This window comes from Typopeltis vanoorti, chromosome 17 (genome assembly GCF_054136105.1).
Source record: "Typopeltis vanoorti isolate ZY-2024b chromosome 17, IOZ_Tvanoo_1.0, whole genome shotgun sequence".
NCBI classification, from domain to species: domain Eukaryota; kingdom Metazoa; phylum Arthropoda; class Arachnida; order Uropygi; family Thelyphonidae; genus Typopeltis; species Typopeltis vanoorti.
In genome coordinates this window covers 34,737,027-34,756,423 of record NC_143565.1, presented here as the reverse complement: position 1 = coordinate 34,756,423, position 19,397 = coordinate 34,737,027, and the positions used below count along the sequence as shown (strand labels likewise).

General features: G+C 38.1%; 1 protein-coding gene across 1 annotated transcript in view; it reads right to left on the bottom strand.

Annotated features, from left to right (window-relative positions):
• The window catches only part of LOC150097283 (uncharacterized), a 172,254-nt gene that overhangs the window by 109,430 nt on the left and 43,427 nt on the right, over nt 1–19,397 (bottom strand). Inside the window, exon 3 of the mRNA XM_090407636.1 lies at nt 15,488–15,579. Coding sequence (XP_090263762.1) covers nt 15,488–15,579 — 92 coding nt within the window. The remainder of the gene's footprint in view (nt 1–15,487; nt 15,580–19,397) is intronic.

Below are 19,397 nucleotides of genomic sequence, written 5' to 3'. Positions count from 1 at the left end.
GGATCTGATAAGGGTCTACCAGGTCACGGGCAAGATTAGTCCTGTTAAGGTTTTGTATACAGCAGGCAACTGTTGTGGAGTCCTTAAAAATTCGGGAGTGGAAGTCCTCCTCCATGTAAGGAATTGTGCTTCTATCCCACTCTATATAATGGTTCGTTCTTGAGAAATGAAAAGCTAACCCCGATTTTTCTTCTCTGTTATTATTGACGTCACCTATGTGTTCTTTTTGCCTAATTTCAAAGCTCCTTGAAGTTTGGCCGATGTAATTCAAGCCGCACGAGCATGGTATGTTATAAACTCCAGCATATTTGGAGAAAGGATGGCTATCTTTTGGAGATCTTAAGAATTGTCTAATCGTTTCTGTGGGTTTAAAGGCCACTCTTATTTTATGTGGTCTAAGGAGTCTAGCAGTCTTATTGGAAACTGTCCCTAAGTATGGAATGACGATGGTAGAAATATAACGTACATCATCTTGTTGTCTTTGTCGGGGTTCAGAGAAAAGTATCTTGTGGACGAGTCTTCGAGGAAATCCATTCATGGTAAGGTTGGTGGATATCAGGAATAGTTCTTCCTGGAGGTCTTGTTGATCTGTTGTAAGGAGAGAGGCACAGTTCTTCAACATGTGTACAATACTAAGTTTCTGAGAAATGTGGTGTGAGGAAGTGAAATGTAAATAACGTCCTGTATTGGTAGGTTTGCGGTAAACTGAGAGGTTTATACCACCATTCGGAAGCTTCTTAATTAAAGTGTCCAGAAATGATAATTGGTTATCTTCTTCAAGTTCTAGAGTGAATTTGATTGTGGACACTTTATTAAGAAGTTCTCAGTTTACTGCAAACCTACCAATACAGGATGTTATTTATATTTCACTTCCTCACACCACATTTCTCAGAAACTTAGTATTGTACACATGTTGAAGAACCGTGCCTCTCTCTCCTTACAATATATCAACAAGACCTCCAGGAAGAACTATCCCTGATATCCACCAACCTTACCATGAATGGATTTCCTCGAAGACTCGTCCACAAGATACTTTTCTCTGAACCCCGACAAAGACAACAAGATGATGTACGTTATATTTCTACCATCGTTATTCCATACTTAGGGACAGTTTCCAATAAGACTGCTAGACTCCTTAGACCACATAAAATAAGAGTGGCCTTTAAACCCACAGAAGCGATTAGACAATTCTTAAGTTCTCCAAAAGATAGCCATCCTTTCTCCAAATATGCTGGAGTTTATAACATACCATGCTCGGCTTGAATTACATCGGCCAAACTTCAAGGAGCCTTGAAATTAGGCAAAAAGAACACATAGGTGACGTCAATAACATCAGAGAAGAAAAATCGGGGTTAGCTTTTCATTTCTCAAGAACGAACCATTATATAGAGTGGGATAGAAGCACAATTCCTTACATGGAGGAGGACTTCCGCTCCCGAATTTTTAAGGAGGCCACAACAGTTGCCTGCTGTATACAAAACCTTAACAGGAACCAAAGACTAATCTTGCCCGTGACCTGGAAGACCCTTATCAGATCCTTCAACTCGCCAGAACTGAATTATAGTGCCAACTATAGAACGGTCCTAAATAACAACAAGTGATATCATGCACGCTCTATGCATGTATTGTACGCACCCTGTTCTTTGTTTAATACGATTGGAATCGGTTGATTATAGTTTGTAACAGTTTTTCACTTTTTAGTGCCGTACATCAGTTATGTACCCTGAAGATGCCAACAGACTTAGTTGGTGAAACTAGTTGGTATAACTTAGTTGTTTATTGTATGCACTTGATCCATATAATCCCAATAAAAGTCTTTCCAGATCTTTTTGGTCAAGAAAATTAAACATTTTTTAACAGGTATAACGTATGGCGACTCAATGATCCGTGGTGTTCAAGATGGGATCCGTGAGGAGTGTTTGCCAGGAGGAACAATGGAAAGGGTGGCAATGGCAATTAAGAGAGGTGAAAAGGTGGATGAGATGATTGTGATGGTAGGAACAAATGACTTGAGTGGTAATGTAATTCGGGCAGTGAGAGATATGAGATTTTTGCTCGAGGCTGTACAGAAGGACAGAGAGAGGAACAATAGTGTGCGTGTTGCCTAGGTGTGATAATGACAAGCTGAGCAGAAGAGCAGTAATATTGAATGACATAATAGCTAGAATGTGTGACAAGAAAGGACTGGTATATGTGGATGCTTGGAGTGCGTTTGAGGAAAGAGAGGAATTGTATACAAGAGACCACTTACATTTGAATGAGAAAGGACGAGGCATCTGGAGAGATTGCTGTTCTGAACAAGTTAGTGTGTCCCAGGGAGGATGATAGCAAGGGGTAGCCTCTTGTAGGAATGGATACTTGGGAGAAGGGAGATGACATCAGGTAACACTGAGCCCAGTGGAGTCTAGAGGGGATAATGCTGAGTATAGAAACAATGGCATTTATATGCTTTATACTAATGCCAGGAGTATCTGGAATAAGGGAGAGGAATTGGTGGCGCAGATAGCATCAGTCTGGCCAAAAATTATTGGGATCACTGAGACGTGGTTGACAGAAGAGGATATAATAACAGGAATAGAAGTTGCTGGGTGCAGCATTTTTTTGGCAGGATAGGAGGCGAAAGCATGGTGGTGAGGTACTGCTTATGATAAGTGACGACCTATGTCCTCTAAGAGTGGAGGTTTTGGAAGGCAGTGAGACAAATGATTTTGAGAGCATATGGCGTGAGGTAGAGGTGGGCAAGACAGGATATTTAGTCGAGTGTTGCTACAGACCCAGGAGCACAGAGGATGGGGACCAGGAGATGTTTAGACAGTTAAGTTTGGCAAGTGCAAGAAGAATAATTGTTATGGGAGATTTTAACTTCAGTAGTATAAATTGAAGAGAGGAAGACGCATGTAGCAATAGGGGAATGGAATTTCTAGAATTCTTGAGGGACAAATGTCTTAGGCAACATGTAACAGAGGCAACAAGAGGTTCAAGAGATTTGGATTTGGTTATAGCATCAGAAGAGTTGATAATAAACTGAGATGACATCTCTCGCACCAGTTGGAGCGAGTGACCATATGGTTTTGACTTGGAAAATGAACAGACATGCAGGAGTATCAAAGAGGTGGGAACTTGTGTGGAATTATAAAGCAGGTGATTATAATAGTCTTAGACGTCAACTTCGGGAAGTTTCATGGGGGGAGGAATTGGAAGGCTGGGATGTCATTAGTGCATGAGAAATTGTGAAAGAATATTTGTTAGCAGCAATGGTAAGTTGTATATCACGAGTGAGGAAGCAGACACAATTTGGAGTAAAGTGGATGACAAACAATATTAAACAGGAATTGCATGCGAAAAAGAGGCTATGGAAGAGATATAAGGAAACAGGTGAAGAGAAGATGCATGAAGAATATAAGACACAGGCCAGAAGAGTGACTAGGGTGGTAAGGAAAGCGAAACTGGAATATGAGAGGAGATTGGCCCTAAGATCCAAAGAAAATCCTAGGGAATTTTTTTTTAGCTATGTGGCCAATAAGAGGAGAAATGACTGTGGAAGAATGATATTGTGGGATAAAAATGGGAATAGAGTGACTGATGCAGGACATAGTGGAATTGTTCAATGAACACTTTATTGGAGTATTTCATCCTAGAGGAGTCAGTTTTAATGCTAGAGGGATAGGGCAAGTTCTAGGTTTAGAGGTACAGGAGGATAGTGTGTTTCAGACACTAAGTACTCTGGATGTCAGTAAAGCTTTGGGACTGGATGGTATTTCACCACGAGTTTTGAGAGAATGTGCTAGGGAACTGAGTGCCTTTAACCTGGCTTTTCAGTGAAAGTCTGGCTGCGGGAAAGGTGCCCATGGAATGGAAGGAAGGTAAGATAGTGCCATTGCATAAGGGTGGAAACAGAGTGGAAGTGTCTAATTATAGGCCAGTTTGTGTGTCATCAGTAGTTGTTAAGATCTTGGAGAAAGTAGTGAGGGACCGTATACAGCACTGGACAGATGAGGGTAATGTTATCTGTGAGAGTCAACATGGATATGTGAAGGGGGCGCTCTCGTTTTAGCAATATGCTAACCTTTTATAATAAATTTACAAGAACATTAGATGAGGGAAAGGCATATACTGCAATTTTCTTAGACTTAGCAAAGGCATTTATCAGGGCACCACATGATAAGCTGATATTTAAGTTGCAGCACATGGGTCTGGATGTCAGATTGGTCAACTGGATTCAGGATTGGCTGTCTGATAGGTATCAGAGAGTTGTGTATGGTGGAGCAGTTTCCAGGAGGCAGAGGGTTAAAAGTGGGGTCCCACAGGGCTCAGTACTAGGACATATATTGTTTAACCTTTATATCAATGACATTGCCAGTGGATTGCAAGGGGATATTCAGTTGTTTGCGGATGATGTGAAGTTGGCAAGGATTATTAGTAATAGTGCAGATGTGGTAGCCCTCCAAGAGGATTTGAATAAGCTAGATAGATGGACAAATGAATGGGGGTGTCAGTTTAATGCAGCAAAACGTTAGGTCTTGAGGTTTGGGAAACATTGATGGGATGCTGCATACTCTATGGACTGTATGGGGGGAGTTATACTGGAGGAAGTAAGGGAGACAAGAAATCTGGGGTTGATGATTGATAAAAACCTGAAATTTAGGGGACATATTGCAAAGGTGATGAAGGTAACACAGAGGATTGCTGCAATTATTATTATTATTATTATTATTATTATTAAACAAGACCTCATGGAGTCAAAGACTCATCTAGGAGGTCCTTTTATCTCACACACATCTCATCATACCGGGTCTTAAACACATTCAAACTCCTTGCAGACACCACACTCTCAGGCAAGGCATTCCAATCATTCACAACTCTGCACGAAAAAAAAATGAGAAATTATGAGAAGGACACTGACCTGCAGAGATAAAAGGGTTATCATTCCGTTGTATAAATCCCTGATCAGACCACACTTAGACTATTGTTCTCAGATTTGGTCCCCAGGATTTGAAGGGGATAAATTAACTGTAGAAAGGGTACAGAGATGGATTACAAAGATGGTTTCAGGACTGCATGATTTTGGTTATGAGGATCGGCTGAGGAAATGTGGACTGCAGAGTTTGGTGGATAGAAGAAGGAGAGGTGATATGATTGAGACTTTTAAACTGTTGTGATTACAGGGTTGACACTAGGGAGTTCTTTCGCTTGGTTGAACAGCAGTAAGGAGTGATGACAAGAGGGTATCCCTGGAGGTTACAAAAGGAAACTGTGAGCAAGAGGGTGAGGAGTGGTTTCTTTGCATGAAGGGCGGTTAAAATGTGGAATGCATTGCCTGATGGAGTGGTGAGAGTGAGAACGGTCAATGAATTTAAGGAGTGGTATGATAGTTAAGTATAAAGAGCTAATAAGACTTTGTGTTTCTTGGGGGGGGGGGAACTCCCCTCGATGAGTCTTGACAGACTTTATGTTCTTAGGAAGGACCTCCCACGATGAGTCTTTTGACTCCATGGAGGCCTGAATAATAATAATAATAACATCTAAACTGATCATGATATCAGAAATGTCCAAATGAAGATTTGAAATTTTATTTTTGAAATCCAAAGTATTTTTTTATATAAGTATCAGTTCTTCTAGTTGAAGAGGAGATTAAATTTGATAAAAATTTTGAGATTTTGTAAGTAGGGCAACCTATACAATCTATGACTGGTCTCAATGGAATGCTTGGTTTATGAACTTTCGGAAGACCATACAATCTAGGTGGACGACCGAAGAAGGTTTTAAGTTTTTTCTTTTGATCTTCATTCCATGTAGATACATTATCTATAAGAGAATTAAGTCTCTTCAATTGACTCCCGGTAGGATCCAATGTAAGAGGCGTATAAGTTGAACAGTCGCAAAGTAATAGAGACATTTTTCTCTCATATTCCTTCCTATCTTGAATCACTACAGCCTTCCCTTTGTCAGCTTTTGTATTAATTAAATTATGGTTGTTCTTCAATGATTTCAATGCTTTAAACTCAGAGTAAGAAAGATTAGGACGAGGAGACTTGACATTAAAAAGAATTTTCACACATTCAAAATGTAACCTGTTGGCTATTTTTTGGGATAAGGTTGGAATACCTCTGTCTATGTTATGAAAAAAATCCATTAGGGGCACCTTATTCGGCGTAACAGTGAAATCATGTTCTTTTGATAAAACAAAACATTCACAGTCTGTTAGTGGACTTCCGGAAACATTTATAACTACTTTATCTATATCAATAGCATTATTACTGGATCTAGGTAGGCTGACCAGTGATTCAAATTTGCATTTTAGCTTGTCACGAGAATCATTCAAGACCTTTAGGTAAGAATTCGAAGATACGTGCGCTATAGTATTAAAAGTTTCAACTGTTTAAATCAGATTCTAGAGTGTTTTTAGATGCCCATAATTTCTCTATTTAAGAGGGCAAGAGATTTTTCATCTTCGTGTAGCTGATTATTTAAAAGAGACTTACTAGTTGTTAAGTAAATCCGATGAGCTTTTGGGGACCTAAAAACTTCTTTTATTTTACAACAGATAGGAATAACCTGAGCCATCTTACATCGTTTAAGGAATATTAATCTGTTAATGCATTTGGCATTCTTTACCAATACTTTACCGTATCTAGCAGACTGTTTGGAAATATACTCTCCGTGAAGTCTAGCAATAAGTTTTAAAAGAGGTATACAGTGAGTAGACATATCAATACAAAATTAATAACGGAAAACTCACGTACAAAGAATATTTAATAGTATAATTTACTATACCCTTTATAGGAGATAGTACTTTATAAATCAGCTAATCTTTCCTAACTTTTTATTGTACACATTTTTTATTTTTTTTTTTGTTAGGAAATTTATTGACCTTTTTAGTTATCTTACGCCAGCTACTGAGGTGCGCTTTTTGGAATTGTCAGTTATTGTTTAATTTGAGCTTAAAATGTATTGAAGATGCATGTGACACACAGGTGAAAATTATACTATTAAATAATCTTTGTATGTGAGTTTTCCGTTATTAATTTTGTATCGATACAGGAAAGGTGCCCAGGGAATGGAAGGAAGCTGAGATAGTGCCATTGCATAAGTGTGGTAGCAGACTGGAAGTGTCTAATAATAGGCCAGTATGTGTCATCAGTAGTTGATAAAATCTTGGAGAAATTAGTGAGGGACTGTATACAGCATTGGGCAGATGAGGATAATGCTATCTGTGAGAGTCAACATGGATTTGTTAAGGGGCACTCTTGTTTTAGTAATATGCTAGCCTTTTATAATAAAGTTACAAGAGCAGTAAATGAGGGAAAAGCATATACTGCCATTTTCTTGGATTTAGCGAAGGCATTTGACAGGGTGCCACATGATAAACTGATATTTAAGTTGCAGCACATGGGTTTGGATGTCAGGCTGGTTAATTGGATTCAGGATTAGCTGTCCGATAGGTAGCAGAGAGTTCTGTATGGTGGGGCAGTTTCAAGGAGGCAGAGGGTTACAAGTGGGATCCCACAGGGCTCAGTGTAGGGACCTATATTGTTTAACCTTTATATCAATGAGATTGTCAGTGGATTGCAGGGGGATATTCAGTTGTTTGCAGATAATGTGAAGCTGGAAAGGGTTATTAGTAATAGTGCAGATGTGGTAGCCCCTGCAAGAGGATTTGAATAAGCTAGACAGATGGGCAAATGGCTGGTGGTGTCGGTTTAATGCAGCAAAATGTAAGGACTTCAGATTTGGGACACATCGATGGGATGCAGCATACTCTATTGGAGGAGCTATACTGGAGAAAGTAGGGGTGATAAGAGATCTGGGATTGATTGATAGAAACCTGAAATTCAGGGGACATATTGCAAAGGTGGTGAAGGTAACACAGAGGATTGCTGCAATAATGAAAAGGACGCTGACATGCAGAGATAAAAGAGTTATCATTCCGTTGTATAAGATCCTGATCAGACTACACTTAGACTATTGTTCTCAGATTTGGTCCCCAGAATTTGAAGGGGATAAATTAATTGTGGAATGGGTACAAAGGCAGATAACAAAGATGGTTTCAGGACTGTACAATGTTAATTATGAGGATCGGCTGAGGGAATGTGGACTGCAGAGTTTGGTGAATAGAAGAAGGAGAGGTGATATGATTGAGACTTTTAAACTGTTGAGAAGTGGTTACAGGGTTGACACTGGGGAGTTCTTCACTTGGCGGGAAGGAGTGATGACAAGGGGTCTTCCCTGGAAGTTACAGAAGGAAACTGTGAGCAAGAGGGTGAGGAGTGATTTCTTTGCATGGAGGGTGGTTGAACTGTGGAATGCATTGCCTGATAGAGTGGTGAGAGTGAGAATGGTCAATGAGTTTAAGCAGTGGTATGATAGACTTTGTGTTTCCTAGGAAAGACCTCCTGCGATGAGTCTTTTGACTACATGGAGGCCTGAATAATAATAATAATAATAATAATTTTTCCATAAATCATATCACTAATGTGCATATTAAATAGCAATGGCTGAAGTAGAAAATTTTGCAGTACGCCACTAGTCAACCCAGTCTTTTTCTGGATGCAATTACCTAATATACTACTTTTTATGTTTCCATCAGCCACTCTCTTATTCATATCACCAGCTTCATATCCAGCTCCCTTGGTCCAATTTATGTAACAGAGTTTCCAGTAGTATCTTGTTGAATGCCTTTGCAAAGTCCTGCACATCAATATCTAATCATTTCTTTTATTCAACTGACTTTTCTCTTTATTAGAAAAAGTGAGCAATTACAAAGTACCGTATTTGCTGGCGTATAGGATGCACGCCCTTTTTTGTACACATTTTTTTAGGAAAAAAACTTGATCACTGAATATTATAATGAATTTACAGTATTTCAAATATATATTAATAAGTAGGTCTGCTTTCAACAAATACCTAATCTAACTAGGAAAGAGCACCCATACCCACCTTTTAATCATCAAAACCCAGAAATTCATCTCCAGAGCTAAATGAAGAGACACTTGAAACCCTCTTCTAAATCAGAATCTGAGTCCTCATACAACAAATTGTCCTCTGTACCATCCAGTGCATTACTAATTCCACACTTAAATGATTTAACCATTGTCTCAGTTTTCACAGCATCCCATGAAGCTTTCACCCACTCACAAACTTGCAAAATGTTAGGTCTCTTCCTTCTTCCTGATGGCGTAACCTCAAAATCTGAAGACTGCATCCAGCTGTTCCACTTCTCCTTCATAAATCCCTTAAAGGTTTATTAATACAGACATCTAAAAGTTGAAGCTGACTAGTTAGACCTCCTGGAATTACAGCTAACTGAGTTTTCAATTCCTTGAGTTTATTTGTGACACCGTCTGTTCTGTGAGAATGAAACTGATCCCATACAGGCATGGCAGGCTTCTTCAACAGTTCACCAGGGCACGTAGACCAAATTTTATCTATCCATAACTTCATTCCTCCTCCATCCATCCCCATCCAGCCATTTGCATGAAGATTTACAAACACTCCTTTAAGCAGTTTTTCTTTGGGTAGCGTCTTCCTTTTAAAAATCAATACAGGCGGCAATTTTGTCCTATCAGCACAGCAGGATACAACAACCATGTGGCGAGTTTTTTCGTGCTCCGAAGTTTTAATAGTAACACTTTAGTGTTCTTGGAATCTACAGTTTTGTTTGAGGGCACATCAAAAGTCAGCGGAACCTCGTCCATGTTTCCTATTTGCGCAAGTTCAAAATTTTCTCGTTTCCTTGCATTAATGATGAATCATCCATGCAGTTAGCCTAGTGGCTGTGCGCGTTGCAACCACATGACTGAGGAAGGAGTATACCAGGCTCGATTCCCATCGAAGACATGAGGAATTTGAGGATCTTCCTCAGCCATAGCCAAGTTAGCCGGTCTTGGGTGCGGGCTGTATGGTTTTTTCTGCCAGTTTATCTGGGGTTTTTCATCCAGCAAGCAGGCAAACCGGCCCTGTGAACACACACAGATCTACAGCCATAAATACCTACCCCCCCCCCCATGAGGAGACTCAACTTGCCCCAATACGGATGGGAGAAAAATGGAGGAAACTCCATACAAATAAATAAATAAATAAAATGATGAATCGATGAAATTCAATCATTTTTTCTTCATATTCAGCTGGAATCTTGTGTGATATTTTTGTTTTAGTCTGCATATATAGCTGGTTTCTCTTCATAAATCGTGAACACTGATGTTGATCCAGTAAAGTTGGCGATCCCTCTTTTAGTGGCTATCGCTGTCGCTTGATGAATAATCATTTTTGTAGATACTGAAAGTAAAGCTTTTCTGTGGTCTAAAATCCAAGTATTCAGTTCTGCCTCAAGTTCTAGCCATTTTTCAGTTCCACTTCGTAGGTTATGTTCACTGTGAGTTGCTTTTTTTAAATCCTCTTCCTAATTCCACCAAGTTGTTATAATTTTCTCAGTTGGGGGAGGTGATCTGAAAGGCCTCTCTGCAGCCCTGTTTCCAAGTTCTTTAGCATACGCAATCACACATAGCTTGTATGCAATATTGTAACAATGCCGAAGTTTTTTAGCCATAATTTGTCAAGAAATTTAGAGAAACTTTAACTGCAGAAATTTATCACCGTTCACAACTGCGACAACAATTGGAAAGTTTAAACGAACAGGACACAACTTCGTCGATGACAGCACATGCGCATCCACTGAACTCTACGTCAGTGTTTCTCAAAGTGTGGTACGCGTACCCTCAGGGGCATGTGAAAGGTCTTCAGGGGGTCCGTGGCAATTTTGCGGCTATGCATCATTAACGCATGGAATAAAATTTAATGTATCCATGAAGATGAAGTTAGAGATTGTAAAACATTCCTATTGTATCACTGAATAAGGTACAGAGACATCTGCAGGCTGTGCAATATGTTTCTCAACAAATAGTGCAATTAGAGATAACTGGGATAAAAATGGCACTAACTAATGAATCGCATGTCCCCCTCCCACAGAAAATGCTGTATGACTCAAGCAAAACCATATGTTGCCGGTGCAACATATGGTTTTGTTTGAGTGAACGTGTTAAAATGAAGAAATATATAGTGAATGTGTTTCAGATATTATATAAAGAATTCGGTTGAAGAGATTAGCATTTCAACTCAACTGTTGGCTTGTCTTTGTCATTTAGTAGCACGATCTTTTATTAATACCACACCAATGATATGAACGCAGATGTCCGAAGTTTGAGAAACACTGCTCTACATAACTGGAATGCGCACGCACGCACGCACGCACGCACACACACACACACACACACACACACACACACACACACACACACACACACACACACACACACACACACACACACACACACCGCAAGGAAGCAATAAAGAAATCGCGTAACTCGGAACAAAGAAAATTTCCAGAAATGAAAATAATAAAAAACTGAGTATCGGCATATAAGATGCACCCTGTCTTTCAGATCTATTTTCAAAGGAAAAAAGTGCGTCTTATATGCCTTCAAATACAGTATATAAGATATTCTTCACAAAACCATGCTACCTCCCATTATGAAATATCACATTTCCATTCACCCATTCCTGAATTCTGCCTTTTACAAATTTCTCCAATATGTTAACCATAATTCCCCGAGATACTGATTGGTCTGTAATTTCTTCCTCTGTCTTGGAGTCCTCCCTTTATGCAATGGAACTATTTTGCCCTCTTTCTGATCCCTTTGCACCTTCATAGCACTGAGATGTAGTAAATTAAACAGCTTGGTCAGAAGAAGAGCTGCTAATTTCTTTGCACATTCTCTGGGGAGAGTGATTATGAGTTGTCCAGGTCAATTCATGGACTGATATCTCATGGCTGTATTTGCATTAAAGTTCTGTAATATCCTCAGCAGCTCCAATTCATCTACCTCTTTTTTCATATCAGTTAATGTCGCATCAGGTACCACAAAATCACCACATGAATGGTACACCCATGCAAAATGATCACCGAGAATACAATTATTTGGTCTGCTTCTGTTACTCTCTACCACCAGCAATCTTTACAGTTATCTTCCCATAACTGTTCTTCATTTTACTTATCACATCATGAAAGAGCTCTTGAGGATGTTCTTTGGCCTGCTCAGCTAGCATCCTCATAATTTGCTCTTGCCTTCCTTCCTATACTATTCACCTTTCTTGCTTGTACCTTGTGCTGCTGATCAACTTTCTCTTCATATATATATACACTCCATAACTTTTTCTTTCTTTCTTTCTTTCTTTTTTTTTTTTTTTTTTTGCAACTCCCACTTAATGATGCTATTCCACCATCTACTGAAATTACTTTCAAACACTATTTTGACTATTTCTCCTGCACTGCTAGCATCTTTCTCCCTCCCAATTCTTATGCCATGGCTTAAGAATTTGAGGATTTAGACGGCTTCTAGCTGGCTCTTCAGTGTGCCATAATCATTTGCTTTGTAATTCACATATATCCATTCTCAACTGAAAATTTCACGTCTGGAAATACCTCACAATCACTCTCTCCAGTCATAGGCAGTTAATGTTTCTATCTTGATTACTGCCAAATTCTTTGATGCCATTACCAGATTAAATGCAATGAAAATTTCAATCTGCCTAACTTTAGAATATCACTCTCTCAGATATCATGTAAGGGCAGTCATAGTTTCCTAAAAAGTTATGATACTATCCAAAAGAGGAAAGTTCATTTAATCAGTGATCCTCCTCTCAAAGACTAACTTCAATCCCTATCTCACAGATAGTTTTTTCTGCTTTATGCTCACTTTAGGTAATGAGTAAACTTACAAGAAAAAAAATGTCAAAAAAAAAAAACATATCATAATGATACGTTTTTTTTTATTTTGATAATGCTAAATATATTAAAGAATGATTGTAGACATTGGAATGTGTAGTGTGGAGTTTCCTCGGACTGATGGTGAATGAACAGGAAGTACATGAAGAATTAAGTAAACTTGATTTTAATAAAGCAGTAAGACTTGTCGATATACATCACGTCTTGAAGAATGCTCTAGGGAATTAACAGCACCTTTGGGATACCTCTTTAACACGAGCCTCGCAACAGGATGAGTCACAAAAGAGTGGAAGTTGAGAAAATTTATTCTACTTCATAAAGGCACACATAGTGGCCAATCTATGTGTGTCTTGAGATGTTGTTAAGGTGTTAGAGAAGTTGGTGAGGACTAGGAATGGGTTGATAATGGCAGCATGCTTTATGATGGTCGGCATGGGTTTTGCTAAGGAGAGGTCATGCTTTAGCAATCTGCTTATGTATAACAACAAGGTGACAAACTCACTGGATAAAAGAAATGTATATACAATGGTATACTTGGATTTTTCAAAGGGCTTTGACAGATTGCCACATGACAAGTTGGTAGCTAAATTCAACAGATGGGATCAGATAACAAGCTAGCTGACTGGCTGTCAGATAGCAGGTTGTATGGAAGAGTGGTATCCCAAAAGAAAGGTCACTAGTGAAATGCCACATGAATCTCTTTTGGGACCTTATTGTTTAACTTCTATGTTCATGACATTGTTTCTGGCTTATCTCGATTTGCAACTATTTGCTGATGATGCAAAGTTTGGGAAAACTACGAGAAGTAGAGCAGATGTTGTGGCCTTGCATGAGAATCTGAAAAGACTATGAGTGAGGCTACACAATTTAATGTTGCAGGTCCTGAAATTTGGTAGGCAAGGTTGGGATGCAGAGTATACAATTAATGGAGAAATTCTGAAGGAGGTGAAACCAATGAGAAATCAGTGAGTGATTAATGTGGACAGAGACTTAAAGTTTAGGGATCACATTGTCAAAATTGTAAGAACATCACTACAGATTATGACAATAATGAGGAGGATAATGACATGCAGAAGCAAAGGGGCTATGGTTCCCAATATAGACAGTCAATACAGATTGAGGCATATAAGTTGGTGAGAGATTGTTACAGATTAATGTGGAGGAGATTTTTTTATAGAGTAGAGGAAGACAAGGATAGAATAGAACAATAGGTTATTCCTGGAAGCTGTTCAAGGAGGATGTAAGCAGGGGGGAGTGAGAAGCAAGTTCTTTGCATGGAGAGTAACTGGTGAGTGTAATGCAGTGCCTGAGAGTGTGGTGAATACAGAAATTGTGAATGGGTTTAAGGCATGGCTTGATGATGTTTTTGGATGAGAGAGTAGGGACCTCCTGCGACATCAAGTCCTTTCACTCCATGTAGGTCAGATGTTAATAGTAATAATAATGAGTTCTGAATAAATATTCAGAATAAATTGCAAATATCAGACGGTGAATGATAGATGTCCAGACTGGAGTCTCAAACTCAGAAAACTGGAATGGCAAATATTATGAGGTCAGATGTCATTGTAATTCATGGTAATTAAGCAGCCTAGGTAAGACTGAAAAAACTTTCCACCTGCTTGTATCATTTGCTCTAACAACCAAAGTTACTTACACAGATGATAAAATTAAAAACCTTGATTAAATCTAGAGGGGAAACCTTGTTTTAGCAAATTCTGTTTTATTAAATAGAGTATTTATAATCAAATATTGTTAATACCTCACTTATTATCAACTCAATGTTTTCTAGACAGAAGCCTTCTAAGTTATTTTTAAAATCTATTCCATTTTTATATATATAAATGTAAATATCCATGGATAGTCACTAGCAACTCTATAGAATAGACAGCCAATATAGTCCATCACAGAATGCAGCAGAACACCTCTTTTATGTAATTTTGAAGTTCATACAACCTTAGTAGACTTGAATAAAAATATCTGGAATTTTTCTGTAAATCATCATCCCAACATACTGTCTCATCTAAAACACTTATTAACCGATTGATTGTAGGTGAGATGCCAAGAAATGCACCTATAGTATTGAGTAGTCCCATTAGAGAAATGAGATTTATTCTACTTAATTCTAACTAATAGTAATATTGATGATAGCCATAATATTGTCATCATATGTGCAGATAAAAGAAAAGATATCATCATGCAGAATACTTTTTTTTTTACTTCTATCTTTTGGTTACTCCAAGTAACTACACCATGTCTAGAAGTTAATGAATAGGAGAAAAAATTATAAATTAAAAAAATAATTTAAATTATATCAACTGCAAATTTCAAGGCTATTTTTGCAGTTCAGATAATTATTCATTTAGAAGGGACAGCTATTTAAATGTGAAAATTTAGATAGCTGTTAAGTTTATTTTTAATTTGGTATCATTAAAATATGTCTATTGTATAGGTAAGATGAGAGGCAAAATGCACCAAGTATGATACATAAATTACCATTTCATACAGTCAGTATTCACTATAGTGAGATTGTAGGGATACTTTTTAGTAGTTTCTTAGTTAATATTAAATCCAGTGCAAGGAAGCAAAGCTTATATAGGATAAATTTGTATTTCAGAAAATGAATGAGGTCATTATAAAAGTTTTGTTGTAGTGAGTGTGCTGACTGCTGAGTCAATAAAAAAGAAGTGGAGTCAGACTGCTACTTACATATTTAGTAACTCTTTTTCAGCAGAAATAAGTTTTTTCCCTTTGAATTGCTTATATGTACATTCAAGAAGAAGAATTCTGCAAGCTAAATCCTGAAATGAATGAAACCAGAAATGTTTCTGAATAAATTATTTAGCTAATTGCTTTATTGATACATTATTTATGAAGCAGCAAACTAAATCTGTGATGATATGATACACAATAATCAGCAATTTAATTTTCCAGTGGTAAGAAAAAAAAAGGTTGGATAATAAAAGTAGTGTTTTAATGCACAGCGAAGTGCATTCATTTTCTTGGTGGTCTTTAAATTTATTTTTATGACATGCCCCCTATTAAAGAGATGTGACACATATGTGAAACAATAGAATAGATGAATATGAAGAGCTCAGCTTGATGAAAAGAATTTCTGGATTGTCATACAGTCAAAAAATGAATAAGTAAAAGGTCAGATAATCCAGAAACTCTGCTTCAGGTCTCTAATAAGCAGAGCAGTCTTTCACACTAAGAAATAAAGGTCTTTCACAAACATCCATACCAGAATGGGGTTTTAACCTCCATCACTTGCATGTTGGAGACCAGACATGTTATCTACCTGGCAAACCAGCCAGCAAATGTTTAGATTTTATGAACTGTCATTTGAGTTGGGAGGACTACCATTGTGCATAACAAATGAATAGTGCTATACAACAGAGAGAGAAATGAATAAGCAAGAAACTGTGAATGACAGGTTAAACAACAGACTGTGACAAGTAAGAGAATACAAGTAAATGCAATGCAAGAAAATGAAGGCAGACTTATATTGAAAGATGAGATAAAGCACATGGCAAAAAATTAATAAGTGGCAGATGGAAGAATGAATAGAATGAAGTAAGAGTTGGTATGGTTTAAAAAGGTGTGATGAATGACATGGTGCACAAGATTTGTTTTCCAGAAAGCAATATGAGCAGGACGATTGAAGACTTGGACATGAGAGCTATATAAATATATAGTTAGTGGTACTGATAGGAACAAATGTGAAACAAAATTTGAATGATTGGTTTGGTTTATAATTTATTTGGCACAAAAAAAACAAAGGTCATACTGTGTCATAAACTATACATAAGCAGTTAAAGAAAATTATAAACAATATGCCTGTATGAAAATTAAGTTCCACAAAGCAGCACTACAGATAAACAGAATTGCTGCAGAGGGCACAGCAACACACAAGGTCAGAGGTTATTACAGTAGTACAGAAATAGTTAAGTTAATAAACAAAATAATAATAATTATTATTACTTGACACCTCCAGGGAGTCCCAGACTTATTGAGGGAGGACACCTACTCTACGACTCTCTGTCTCCACCACTCAATGCAGCAACTACAGCAGAACCACGTCATCTACTCCACCACACTACTGGTATTTTCACAAACAATCACAAACATCTATGCCTACGGTGGGATTCAAACTCGCAGCCTTTTGGCTGGGAGAGCAGATACACTAACCACTCGGCCAACCAGGCCGACAATTGTTACAATTGATGCAGTATTTACATATAGATAAAATTATAGCAAATGCTTTTACAGCAATACATAAATAGACAAAAAGGAATTATTACACAATATGCATGCATAAAACTTAAGTTTAGCAATGTGGTATATTTACATATTAACAAAATTACAATAAGGTTACACAAACATACAAGATCAAAGGCTAGAGCAATACATAATTGGTCAAAAATTAAATTAATGAATAATATATATGCACAAAAGTTAAGTTAAGCAATACAGTATTTACATATAAACAAAAATGTTTGTACAAATTAATTCTTTGTAAAATGTTAAAAACATCATGCAATCTTCCTGAGTCTGCTAGCATCTGCCTGAGTGTATATGGCTTAGTTAGATACGTAAAAATTTCATTCCTCTCTCATGTAAAGTGCTGGCACTCCACCAGAATATGACAAATAGTGAGATGTGAATTGCATTTTTCACGCATGAGAGGGTCATCAGCCCTCAGTAAATAAAAATGTGTAAGATGACTGTGACCTATGCAGAGCCAAGCAAGAACAACTTCATCTCTTTCTTTATATGTTGACTTATGCCAATGCTTAATTTCAGATTAAATGTCATATAATTTGTTTGTCAATACTTTCTGACATGATGACTCCCACTGAGCAATTTAGCTTTGCTCTTATAAGCTGTCTGTAGTCAAACAGTACGTGGAGAAAGTATGAGCTGATTTAGCAGCTGCATCTGCAGCCTCATTTCCCTTAATTCCAATGTGGCTGGGAATGCAGCACAACTGAACATCAAAATTAAGGATTTTCATTTTGTAAAATAGGTGTAACACCTCATAAAGTATTGGATGTAGATTATACTTAGGAGAGCAGATAGCCTGTAAAGAGCTCAATGAGTCTGTATAAATTATACACTTTTGGTAGCAGTTTTCTTTTATATCCACAAGTGCAAGCTGAATAGCATGTAACTCTGCTGTATAATTGCTGCAACCAGGTGGGATCTGGTTGGAGATAATAATGTCAGGAAACACAGCAGCACAGCCAGAAGAGGTATTAGTTCTTGAATCATTAGTATAGATGGGCAAGAAATCAGAGTGTGCTGCTCTGTGTGCATTAAACAATTGCAAGTAGACAGATGACAGAGTATGAGACTTCTGTAGCTGACAAAGTGAGAGTTTACAGGATGGAGTGCGAACCTACCATGGAGAGATGCTGTTAGGCAATGTTGTCAATATTCATACCAACAGCTTGCACAGTCTCTTTAACATGCATACCACATGGGTGGAACCAGTAGTATACCACATGGGTGTAACTGTACTCCAAGAGATTGATGAGGCCAGGGACTTGGGAGTGTTGGTGGATAGGGAGATGAAGTTTAGGGGGCACATTGCGAAAGTAGCTAAATCAGCTCATCAACTCACTTGGTTGTTGAAAAATACCTTAACGAGCAGAGACAAGCAAGTTATTGTACCTCTGTACCAAGCCTTGATAAGACCTCATCTTGACTACTGTGCCCAGATTTGGTCACCTCGGTTCCTTCTTGATGGGGAGGAGGTGGAGAGGATCCAGAGGCGAGTGACTAAGATGATAGCAGGTCTATGAAATGAACCATATGAGAATAGGTTGAAGATTTGTGGGTTGCAGAAACTGGTTGATAGGCGGAAAAGGGGAGATATGATTGAGACATTCAAATTGCTAAAAGGATTCTATAAGATTAATTCAGAGGATATTTTTGGTGGTGGGAGAACTAAGGGACACCTATGGAAGCTGAGCAAGAGTGTGGTTAGCAGTGGTGTTAGAGCTGGGTTCTTTACTTTTAGAGTGGTAAATGAGTGGAATAAGCTGCCAGAGTCTGTTGTGGGTGCTATGACAGTGAGCGAATTCAAGGCAAGGTATGATAGATACTGTGAAAATGTCGTATAGTTGTGTGGACATGATGTTTAGGGCCTCCCTCGATGAGTCTAAGGACTCCCTGGAGTAGCCCAAAAATAATAATAAAAAAAAAAAAATAATAATAATAAAATACCAAAATGACATATATCAGTTTGAAGTGTGTGATATTGAACTTCCCAATGCAGAGAAAAGACACCCATCCATGTGGGACGATCTGGGAGGGACTTTATCTTTAGGGCATAATTAAGAGACAACTGTTTCCACTGAAGTGATAGAGATAGTTAATTTGCTTCAACATAAAGACTTTGAGTGAGTGATGTGCAAAAGGCACCAGTAGCGATCCGTATACCCTGATGATGGATGGAATCCAACCATCGCAGGTTACTCTGTCTTGCAGAACCATAGACTTGAGACCTATAATCCAGCTTTGAATATAAGTGCACAATAAAGATGGAGCAACGAAGCTTGATCAGCACCCCATTCAGTAGAAGACAGAGTGTGAAGGAGGTTCAACACTCTCT